At 40.3% G+C, this 12,493-nt stretch overlaps 1 protein-coding gene across 2 annotated transcripts in view; it reads right to left on the bottom strand.

The window, feature by feature from the left end:
- vcp (valosin containing protein) overlaps positions 1-8,344 on the bottom strand; it is a 52,488-nt gene extending 44,144 nt beyond the window's left edge. For both annotated transcript variants that reach the window (XM_078550386.1, XM_078550395.1), the window contains exon 1: positions 8,168-8,344. In XM_078550386.1, the coding sequence (XP_078406512.1) occupies positions 8,168-8,184 (17 nt within the window). In that variant the 5' untranslated portion in view covers positions 8,185-8,344. The remainder of the gene's footprint in view (positions 1-8,167) is intronic.
- Between the last annotated feature and the right edge of the window lie 4,149 nt (positions 8,345-12,493).

Here is a 12,493-nt window from a genome sequence, read left to right as displayed (position 1 = left end):
GGATCATCCATCTCAGCCTCCTCCGGAGGTCCCCAGCATCACAGATGCCAGTCTTCAGCCAAATCGATTCACTCCATGTGATATTAAGAAACGGCTGAAGGCACGGGATATGCAAAGGCTATCGGCCCTGACAATATTCCGGCAATAGGACTGAAGACTTGTGCTCCAAAACTTGCCGCGCCCTTAGCAAAGTTGTTCAAATACAGCTACAACACTGGCATCTACTCGGTTATGAAGAAAATTGCACAGGTATGTCCTGTACACAAAAAGCAGGACAAATCCGTCTGGCCAATTACCGCCCCATCAGTCCACTCTCGATCATCATTAAGGTAATGGAAGGGGTCATCAGCAGTGCTATCAAACGGCACTTGCTTAGCAGTGATTTGCTCACTGACGTCCAGTTTGGGTTCCGCCAGGGCCACTCAGCTCCTGGCCTCATTACAGCCTTGGTTCAAACATGGGCAAAAGAACTGAACTCACGAGGTGAGATGAGAGTGACTGCCCTTGACATCATGGCTGCATTTGACCAAGCGTGGCATCAAGAAGCCCTAGCAAAGTTGAAGTCAATGGGAATCAGGGGGAAAACTCTCCACTGGTTGGAGTCATACCTAACACAGGAAGATGGCTGTGATTGTTGGAGGTCAGTCATATCAGCTCCAGGACATCACTGCAGGAGTTCCTCAGGGTAGTGTCCTAGGCCCAACCATCTTTAGCTGTTTCATCAATGATCTTCCTTCCATCATAAGGTCAGAAGTGGGGATGTTTGCTGATAATTGCACAAAGTTCAGCACCATTCACGACTCCTCAGATACTGAAGCAGTCCATGTCCAAATGCAGCAGGGCCTGAAAAATATCCAGGCTTGGGCTGACAAGTGTCAAGTAACATTCGTGCCACACAAGTGCCAGGCAATGACCATCTCCAACAAAAGAGAATCCAACCATCGCCCCTTGATGTTCAATGGAATTATCATCACTGAATCCCTCATTATTAACATCCTGGGGGTTACCATTGACCAGAAACTGAACTGGATTAGCCATATCAATATTGTGGCTACAACAGCAGGTCAGAGGCTAGGAATCCTGCGAGTCACCTCCTGACTCCCCAAAGCCTGTCCACCATCTACAAGGCACAAGTCAGGGGTGTGATGGAATACTCCCCACTTTTTTGGATGAGTGCAGCTCCCACAAATCTCAAGAAGCTTGACACCATCCAGGGCAAAGCAGCCCGCTTGATTGGCACCACATCCATAAACATTCACTCCCTCCACCACTAACACACCGTCGCAGCAGTGTGTACCATTTACAAGATGCACTGCAGGAATTCACCAAGGCTCCTTAGACAGCACCTTCCAAATCCACGACCACTACTATTTAGAAGGACAAGGGCAGCAGATAGATGGGAGCACCACAACCTAGAAGTTCCCCTCCAAGTCACTCACCATCCTGACTTGGAAATATATTGCCACTCCTTCATGGTCTTAGGATCAAAATCCTGGAACTCCCTTCCTAATAGCACTGTGGGTGTACCTACACCACATGGACTGCAGCAGTTCAAGGTGGCAGCTCACCACCACCTTCTCACGGGCAACAAGGGATGGGCGATAAATGCTGGCCCAGCCAGCAAAGCCCACATCCCATGAATGAATTTTTAAAAAACTACCATGAAAACCAATCAACTGTATCAATTTGAGCATCATTATTTTAGTAGGCCTAAGGTACCAAGATTACTATATTGATTGTACTTCGTTACCACTATTACCAAATTTTAGCCGTTTGAACGGATTCAACAGCATTAGAATTTTTAAGACCAACATTCCGTCATCACTCTTAATAGTCCACTATGACAGCATATCAGGAATTTTAATTTTATGTGAAGTATTATTGTACTTGCTGTGTTACATTGATTTCCAAGTCATATCACAAGAAAACAAATAAAAATGACTTTCTATAGTTTTGCTACACCTAAAAATGGAGACAGCCATGTCATTTTAAAATAAATGCTATGAATCAAGCACATTCCTGTTTTCTGGATGCCAGCAGTTAATATATCCCTTTCATGAAAAAAAATAATTTCTAACTCTTGGCCTCATTCTCTTCACAGATCTTATTTCACAAGTTATAACTGTAGGCATTACTAACTCCTTTCTTTCTGTTAAAATTGTAGATATATCGTAGTTTATTATATTTAATATTTATATTTAATGAATGAGCCCAAATCATACAAGGTTGAAGCTACAAATGCATTAAAGGAAATCAGATAAACAAAGAGAAAAATCCTAATCACAAATCAACCTCCCACTTTTCCCACTTATACCACGAGGCTTCATTTATTTTTGATCCTTTATTTGGCTATTTGCAAATTGCAAGAAGTGTCTGATGGAATGTGATACAGCAAATTTCCATGTCGTGTTTGCCTTCCAGAATTACTAGACTGAACTTTGATGCTATGAACTGAAGGTAGAGAGGGCCAAGATGCAGCAAAACTGCCGTCACACTTATTACAATTCTCCAAATGAAGCTATAGCTGCACATTCATTTTCATTCTAAATAGCAGCTAATAGAAAACAAAGTTCATATTATGTATTTGTTCTTAGCTGGGGAATGAATGCATAGAACACAAGGTTTTGCTCTGAAATAGAAGAGAAAAATGTGAGACACTGGAAAATATAAACAAAACGTACATAACCGGTTAGCTCCAGGTTTCAGGGATATTTTTCCATATAATTTCTGAGATTCATTGGAGAGATCCAAATTCTGACATTTGGATAATTTTTTATTCGCCAATGGTGATGTGGCACTTTACATAACAACAAGATAAAGACAAACAATTTCAACATCTTGTCTCAGGGCAAAAACAGTCTGATACTTATTTCTGCACCGGTTTCAGAGAAGGTCTAATAAAAGTCTATGAAAACCCAGTTATTCAGACATAAAAGGCATATAGCATGGTGAATCAAATAGGGAGAAGGAAGGAAAAAGAATGACTCTAGAGGGAAAGGACTAAAGTTGTAGCTACATTTGCACAAATAGTTAGTTATTCAGTCAATTGAAAAGGTTCCTGAAGCATAAAGCTAACACACTACTTACACATTTTCCACAATGCTTTCTGTGCACTCATACCTCTATTTCAGTACGAAGCTTGGAAATTGTGCAAGTGCGCCTTTCAAAACATCCATCATTCTTTAGCCAAGGTGGCAAATACCTGCTAACGGCCTACAACTGTAGGATGCAAGTCAACCTTACCTTCTAGAGGGAGGATATCGGTAATCAATGCCTCAAGATGGGTTGGCAACTACTTTATTATTGGACATTTTATTAGGCATTGAGAAACCTGCAGTGCACTACACTGTGGTGCAGCACGGGTTTCACATGAAGCAACTCCTGCTCACACATTAACACACAAAGCAGCAAATAATGATATGTTGTTTATTCATTAACCCTCAAGTTAAATTCACACCACGCAAGTGTCAGGCAATAACCATCTCCAGCAAGAGAATCAAACATCTCCCCTTGACATTCAATGGCATTGCCAACACTGAATCCCCTACCATCAACATCCTGGGGATGGACCAGGAACTTAATTGTATCAGTAAATAAATACTGTGGCAACAAGAGCAGGTCAAAGGCTGGGAATTCTGCAGAGAGTAACTCACCTCCTGACTTCCCAAAGCCTGCCCAAGGCACAAGTCAGGAGTATGATGGAATCCTCTCCGTTTGCCTGGATAAGTGCAGCTCCAAAAACACTCAAGCTCAACACCATTCAGGACAAAGCAGCCCACTTGACTGGCACCCCAAACACCACCTTGAACATTCGCTCCCTTCATCACCAACACACAGTGGCAGCAGTGTGTACCAATCTACAAGGTGCACTGCAACAACTCACCAAGGCTCCTTCAACAGCACCTTCCAAACCCTTCTGCCACCAAGAAAGACGAGCAGAAGATGCATAGGGACACCACCACTTGTAAGTTCCCCTCCAAGCCACATACCATCGTCTTCATTCACTGTCGCTGGGTCAAAATCCTGGAACTCCCTTCCGAACAGCACCATGAGTGCACCTATTCCACATGGACTGCAGCGATTCAAAGCAGCAGCTCACCACCACCTTCTCAAGGACAATTAAGGATGGGCAATAAATGCTGGTCTAGCCTGTGATCCCTACAGCCCGTGAAAAAATTTTTTAAAACTATTTTGGTTGCCAATTCACTTGCAGTTGAGTTGGCAACTAAACTTGTCAGCAATTACACTTTCTTGAATCACAGCAAATTGCCCCATGGCTTTATTTTAAAACAATGTGTTTTATTTGCTCAGCTTCTCCTTTTTGTTTCATTATTCTTTGTAATTGAAATTTAAAATAGGACATTTTTAGTTTCACATCAAACAGTATTTGTTTCAGTTTGAAGTATTTCATCTCACCTCATTTTAGGCGCAGCAGCAAAAGAATTTGCATACCCAAATCAAGCTGGGAGAAGGTTTCATAACCCAGAGATTGGGTGAACCAAGTATGAAAAGCACTTCAGTATTCCTAAAACTGAATCCTTGTCTGTCATTTTTTGTGTATTTTAAAGCAGAAATTAAGAAACTGAAGTAGAAGATAAACAGAACGTGAAGAACATAATTCACAATACGTTTTGCATCAAATGTGTGAAATTCTGCTAATGTAACTTCATGTGTCAATCATCGTGGCTCCTGACATTCATCAATACTTCACTCCTTGGATTGTCCACCCTATCACAGATGTCCAAACTTTTTCTGTCAAGCCCTGTAGGCTTGTACCATGGCAGGGCCACATACATTAAAACTTAAATCCATGTTTCCATTGATTTGCATACATCTCAAATCAGTCATTATCCTGCAATGAGACTACACTGCTTAAAAAGCCAATAGGCCCATAAAATCAAAACAGGATAAACCAGCAAGGGGAGATATCAACAAAAACAGGACTGAATGGCGTGTGGGGGAATCATTACACACTTCCACACTAATGTATTCTCTACTTTTATGTAGCAACAGACTAAGCAAATTAAATCTTTTAATTTAATTGTGCTGTTTTCCCCAAAAGTAATCAGATATTCTTGAGTCAATTACACTTGCATAATTCTTTCCATTGCACCTATGATTGGTGATCAAGGATGGGCATTTAAATCACACCTTTAATGTCGTTAGTCTCACAGTGCTTCACGGGAGTGTTGCCAAAAAAATCTGACACCAATCCACATAAGGAAATATTTGGACAGATGACACAAGCTTGGCATACAGGTAGGTTTTAAGGAGGATAGAGGAGGAGAGTGGTTTATAGGGGGAACTCCAGAGCTTAGAGCCAAGACAGCTGAAGACACAGCAGCTAATGGTGGAGCAATAATTTTTTTAAAGATTGGGGATGCACAATAAGCTAGAACTGAAGAAGTGAAGATGTCTGAAAGTTGTAGAGCTAGTGGAGGTTGGAGAAATAGGGAGGGGAAAGGCCATGGAGGAATTTGACAATAAGGAGAATTTTAGATGAGGCACTGCTTAATCAGAAGACAACGTAGGGCAGCGAGTACAGGGGTGAATAGGTCGCTGTGATGCAAGTTACAATTGGGATAGAGTTTTGGGTTAGGTTAAGTTCAGAGAGAGTGGAAAATGTGAGGCCAGCCAGGAATGCATTAAACTTGGATGCTTAGTTTGTGAACATTCAAAATTAACAAATGAATAAGTAATGCACCATACCAGATAGATTTTTAAAATGTAAAATAATTACAGTCAATTGTACTACTGGTAAATCATATTTCATTACACTGCTGGCTTAAGAATATAGGCATAGAGCACCCCAAGGAGATTTGCAAATTAAAACCTGTAAGCATGAATACAGATCATTTATGCAATTTTACACTTTGTAGAAATTTATTCTTAATGCACTTGTCTTCCCAGAACAAAAAAACCTTGAAGTTTTGGCTCACACTATCAAGACTATAGTTCCACAGGTGTCATTGCCCATTCAAAACCTCAACCAAATGCCCATTGTTCACATATATGTCTGGACAATATGGAGAACTGTTTGTCAAGGAGAAAGATATCGCGAGGAAGTCCATTACTATCCTCATCTGACATGCATACACATTAGTGCAAGAATGTTCCAATTTCTAATGACTGACTAGACATTTTTTTATTTACAAAATTACAACCTGCATCTCACATTTTACTAAAAGACTAATTAATGAACACAAGAATCCTCAGTGATGTGAAGGGACAAAGCTGAGTTACACAGGGGCAAGATGATGTTTCAAACAGGCAAGCATTCGCCCTGGAGAGTGGGCCAATAGAAAAGTGGCAATACTAAAGGGCTCCCTATATCAGAAAACCTTCATTGTAATTGTTCAAAATAAACCTATGGTATAAAATAGAACACAAGGGAGGAACATGGAAATTATTTCCACTTATGTCGCTGCCAAACTTCATAAGGAATCGGTCAAGCAACCATTTATAAAAAAAAGCCAGAAGTCAAGATTTGTCTAATTCAATGACAATTTTAGAACTATAGAACTCAATGTATTTAAGGGAGATTTCAAAACAACAGACAACTTTCTTAAGTGATATTAAGGGCATGCTTCATCATCAAAGGGAACAAAAGGAAAAAACCAGTTCCCCTAATTATTTGCAGTGCAGTACAACAGATGAAGCCACACTGATATTTATATCGCCAGGCAGGAGGCTCACTGGCAGGCATCAGATTCAGTTTAAGTAAATAATTTATTTAAATGTATACCTCATAAAGTATAATATAGACAATATGGCACTTCAGACACATGGGCTTTATGAAGGGTATGCACAATTGATGACGCTACTCATTGATGATTCTTAAGCAAGGGTTAATCATAGCCTTAAGATCACCATGGATGGGAACGCTGGTAGCACCTACTGACCATGGGGAAAACTGGGTGCTTGGACCTGTCCACTCCTTGGGATGATCTTGTCTGTGCGATAATAAAAGCAAAATACTGTGGATGCTGGAAATCTGGAATAAAAACAGCAAATGATGACAAAGCCCAGTAGGTCTGGCAGCATCGGTGGTCAAGAAACAGAGTTAACGTTGAGTCCATATGACTCTCTCCAGCTCTAAAGAAGTCATATGGACTCGAAACATCGACTCTATTTCTCCCTCCACAGATGCTGCCAGATCTGTTGAGTTTTGCCAGTGTTTTCTGTTTTATCTCAATTGTGACTTGGGGTGAAATTAACTTTCAGGCCCTTGGTGATTTCCTGATTGTATATGTAATTTTACTGCTCATTCCAAATTCTCATGCATCTTTAGATAGGCAACCATATATATGCAGTACAACACAGAGAGCACATTATTGTTTGGTGCATAAGCATAAAAGATGTAAGTTGAAGCTACTCATTACAAATTTATTTCAAAATTTTCACTCATACAATATGCACTAATACTGCATAATTTTACTGCTAAAATATGAATGTTTCATGGTTACTAATTAGCCATGATTTTGAAGAAATTTAACTCGTGTTTGTAATTGTAAATGCAAAATCCCAACTCAAAATGGAAACTCTTAAGGCAGCAATTATTTTCAGTTTTTACACTCAATCTAGTCATACTAATTTTTACAGCTGCATCGTCCAAATCATCAGCAGATAAGGAACGAGAAAAATCAAATGTAATTGTCTGCAATTAAAATTAATGTGAATGGGCTTTAATCGTTCACAAAACATTGCAAGGTCGTCTTACTGTGGGTCAAGCTGAGTGCGTTTAGAAAATTAAAGAAAAGGCATCAAATCCCATCTCGATCGTTACAAGATGTCAGCAGCAACGACAGGGGAAACGCTGCCAGGCTCCACAAAACAGGCCCTAAAAAAACGTCCCCGTCATCCTCGTCACTCCGAAGGAACAAACTGCCGTAAAATAACTGCGAAGCGATTTTATTAACTGCATTTTCGGCGCAGGGCTTTGGCGAAGAATAATTCAAGGGCAGAAACTCAGCTCTTGAAGCTCAGCATCTTCAACAAGAGCCGGCCTCTCCCAGTTAGGCCTGGATGACACAGTGAAATTGGACGAAGAACAAGCCAGCCTCTCCCTTCCCCCCCTTGCTGCAGTGGATGAGGAAAAGCCTGGGGCCTACCGGTCTTCAAAGGGACCGGGAACAAACATTCCCTTCACATCCCGGGATATACTCACTCTCCTCCCGAAGCCATCGCTGATCAGTCTCCCCTCTGTTGATTACAGGGATTCAGTTCTCTGACCCTCTGATGGATTTTTTTTTTTCCCCCTATCAAGTCAATGGTCCCTTCTCGCTCCAGCTACCGAGTTACCAAAAAGAAAATGCCCCCAGCAGCCGCTCCGCCGCGTCACTCCAAGCCCACAACGAGGCTGCCCAATCCAGAACCTTCTCCCGGAGCTCTGACCTCAACGACTCCGCCCACCCCCGACCGCGCCTGCGCACCCCAAACTGTCCGTGTGAGCCCGCCTCCAGCTGTCAATCATCCCACCCGGAAAGGGCACTGCGCTCTGCTTTTCTGTTGAGTCATTACTAAAAGGCTGCGTTCAGTAAGGATCGTGTACGCGAACGATACACTCGGGCACATCGATATGCCCCACTCATTTGGGTTTAAACAATAAACTACTGCGGATGCTGGAAATCCAAAACAAAAACAGAATTACCTGGAAAAACTCAGCAGGTCTGGCAGCATCGGCGAAGAAGAAAAGCCAGACCTGCTGAGTTTTTCCAGGTAATTCTGTTTTTGTTTTGGGTTTAAACAATGTTCAACCCGTTTTGATTCAGTTGAACCTTTGCAATACATGTTTTAAATGGCTTTTCAACTCCGCCTCAGTTTCCGATGGTCATTCTAATCCCTAGAATTTCCATAGTGTCCTTTGGTTGGAAATGTTTAATGGATAAAAGCTTGTTTAATGAGTGGAATCCAACCTTTCCCATTGCTATATTGATCTTTCATTAAAAAAAATCAAGAGGTCAAGCAAGAAAGTAGGATTACATAATGGTGAAAAACGGAAGCACGCTATGGTTTGAATATGTTGCAATATTTTCATCAAAAAGCCTTCATGACAATGTTAGTACGATGCATTGACAGAGAAGTACGAAATAACACAATACGAGAACAGTACACAACGGAACTGTAACTCACAAAAATGGCACATGTAATTTTGCCACCCAGACTTTACAATGGCGTTCCCTACAATGCTCAGGACCCAATCATTATTAACAGCACAATAGGGAGTTCTCATACAACTTGCTCAGTGATCCGCAGCAATTGAAGCAAAGCACAATAGTGAAAAAACCTATATGGGCAGTCAGAGCACATGACCCTTTACACCATAAAAGGTGTAAGATTGAAAGTGAGGATATCACAAAATATCGTCATTATTTTTTCCAAATATTCGCATGGGAATATGACTAGCATGCCCTTTTCAAAGAAAGACATCCCAGGTAAAATCAATGATTTTGTTATAAATTAGATTGAACTCCTAGAAAAAGGTCAATCAGGCTCAATACAAATAAGTCCCTAGAGCTGGTAATTATTCCAGAGTGCTAAAGAGACTAGGAAATACTCTGTTTAAATTATTTAAACCTTAACCGTCTTTTATCCTATGTCTTCTAAGTTTAAGGTTATGTCCTCTTGTAAAATCTGTGACAATGTTAAACAAATTAATATTTATATTGCATGTACCCTTTGTATTTCTAATTCCTTGATTAAATTAATTGACATTTGGAAAAGTGTGGTCTAATAAATGAAAGTCGAGGCAGATTTGTTAAATGTAAATTGTGCTTGTTTGAGTTATTCAATGAAAAAACTGAGATGGTTTATGAGAGTCATGTGGCTGATATGTGTATGGGTTTTTAAAGGAGTTTGATAAAGTAGTATGTAATAAATTTGACATTTAACAATATTAAAGGGCATGAAACTATAGGTACAATGGCAGCAATGGATACAAAATTGGCTAAAGAACAGTGACTAAGAGTAGTGGTAAATTTTTTTGTAGACTAGAAGATTTATACAGTGGTTTTCACTGGGGGGACATTACTAGCATGAATGGTCCTTTTGATATATATTAATGACCTTCACTTGGGTATATAGGGCATAATTTTGAAGTTTTCAGATTACATGAGATTTAGAAATGTAATAAACAATGAGCAGAGTAGCAGACCATAGAAAGGCTGGTGAAATGGGCAAAGCACATGGCAGGTGAAATTTAACGCACAGCAGTGTGAAGTGATCCATTTTGGTAGGATGAATGAGGAGAGGCATAGAAAATAAATGGTACAGTACAATTATAAAGGGGGTGCAGGAACAGAGAGATTTGGGGGTGTGTGTGCACACAAATATTTGAAGGTGGCAGGACAAGTTGAGAAGGCTGTTAAAAGGGCATATGGAATCCTTGGCATTATAAGCAGAGGCATAGAGTACAAAAGCAAGGAAGTTATTCTAAACCTTTATAAAACACTGGTTACAGTGTTCAGTTTTGGGTACCACCCTTTAGAAAGAACATCAAGACCTTAGAGAGGGTACAGAAGAGATTTACTAGAATGGTACCAGGGATGAGGAACTTCAGTTAAGTGTAGAGATTGGAGATGCTGGGTTTGCTCTCCTTAAAGCAGAAAAGGTTAAGAGGAGATATAATGGTGGTCCCCAGAATTATGAACGGTTTTGATAGAGTAAACAGGAGAAACTGGTCAGAAAGGTTGATAACCAGAGGGCATAGATTTATGGTGATTGACAAAAGAGCCAGGGGTGAAATGAGGGGAAAAAAATTGCACAGCAGGTTGTTGTGTTCTGAAATGCACTGTTTGAAAGTGTGGGTGGAGCAGATTCAACCATAACCTCAAAAAGGGAATTGAATAAACACTTAAAGTTAAAAAAAATTGCAGGGCCATGGGGAAAGAGCAAGGGAGTGGGTCTAACTGCATAGCTCTACCAAAGATCCAGCTCAGGCAAGATAGACCAAATGTCCTCCTGCTGTTCTGTATCATTGTATGATTCTATAACATCACTTCAGAACTTTCTCTTCTCCAGTGTAAACATACCCAGCTTGTCTTCATAACTCAGGTGCATAAACTCAACTATTCAATACGTCTGCTATATCCTCAAAATAACTCCAGGAGGTTTGACATGGCATGAACTTCAGCATAAAACACTTATAGTTCTTTATTTCTTCAGGTGATTTATCACCCAACATTCATTCAGACATCCGCCAGTTTTTTCCTTATAGGTTTCAGATGAGCAGCCTGCAATTTGTCCCTATTGGCATTCTGCTCCTGTTTCTTCAATGTTCAGGCACAGTCCCTGCTTTCAAACCTTTCCCCTAGATCAAATCAAATTTCATTAGTTATTTTCTAAATAGCTTGGGGTGCACACTATCTGGACCAGGGGCCTTGGTGTCCTTCAATGACTTCATCCAGTTTATCACCTCTATTGGTTACATCTATTTTTCCCCAGCATCTCAGCAATTTGTCTTAGAAAGTCTACCCCACCATGAAAAGGGATTTCTGAAGTTTTCTGTATTAACATTGGCACAAGAACTAATTTAGAATACTTTGGAATTTTAGAATACTTTAGAATATTCTGTGATTACTTGATATAATGAGGTTGAATTTGCACAGGAGTTCTGGTATACATGTTGCTGTATGCTTGAGGACAGCTTATTTTTCTTTATATGGAATTACATAGAAGTTACAACATGGAAACAGACTATTTGGTGGCAGTGTTTATTCTCCATGCAAGCAAACACTTTTAATCCCATTTATCCATCTCTTTCCCATATCCCTTCAACCACTTCTCCTTCTTACTGCATTATTCTTCTTGTTGCAACACATTTATCATCATAAAAACTGTTGAATGAAACACTTTATAATTTTAAAGGAACCCCCAAACAAATCACGCCCTTGACTGTGACCCATTGATATCAGCCATGGCTCAGTGGCAGCACTTTTACCTCGGAGTCAGAAGGTTATTAGTTCAGGGTCAAGTCCAGAAATTTGGGCATGAAACCTAGGCTGACACTCCAGTACGGTGCTGAGAAAGTGCTACACTGTCAGGAGGGTCGTAATTTGGATGAGACATTAAACTGAGTCTCCATCTGCCCTCACAAGTGAACACAAAATATCACATGACACTTTTCAAAGTAAAGCAGGGGAGTTCTCCCCATTCTCCTGGCTAATATTTATCACTTACTGACATCCCTAATGATCATTACCTGGTAAGTATCCGTACATGTTTCTAAAAATCGATTTCTACGTTTCCTACACCACAGCATAACTGACAACACTACTGGTTGGGCCAAATAGTTTGGATTTGTATGGGCTCCTATGAACAGTATTTTATTAGCTGTAAAGCACTTTGCAAAGTTCTGAGACTGTGAAAGGCATTATATAACTGCAGGTCCATGTACACTATATCAAATGTATAACCCTCATCAACCCTCTCTGTTGCCTTTTCAAAAAACTCAAGTTAGTTAAAAAAATTTGCCTTTAACAAATCCGTGTTGGCT

This window comes from Cetorhinus maximus, chromosome 1, assembly GCF_964194155.1.
Source record: "Cetorhinus maximus chromosome 1, sCetMax3.hap1.1, whole genome shotgun sequence".
NCBI classification, from domain to species: Eukaryota; Metazoa; Chordata; class Chondrichthyes; order Lamniformes; family Cetorhinidae; genus Cetorhinus; species Cetorhinus maximus.
This window is presented reverse-complemented; position numbering and strand designations above follow the sequence as displayed.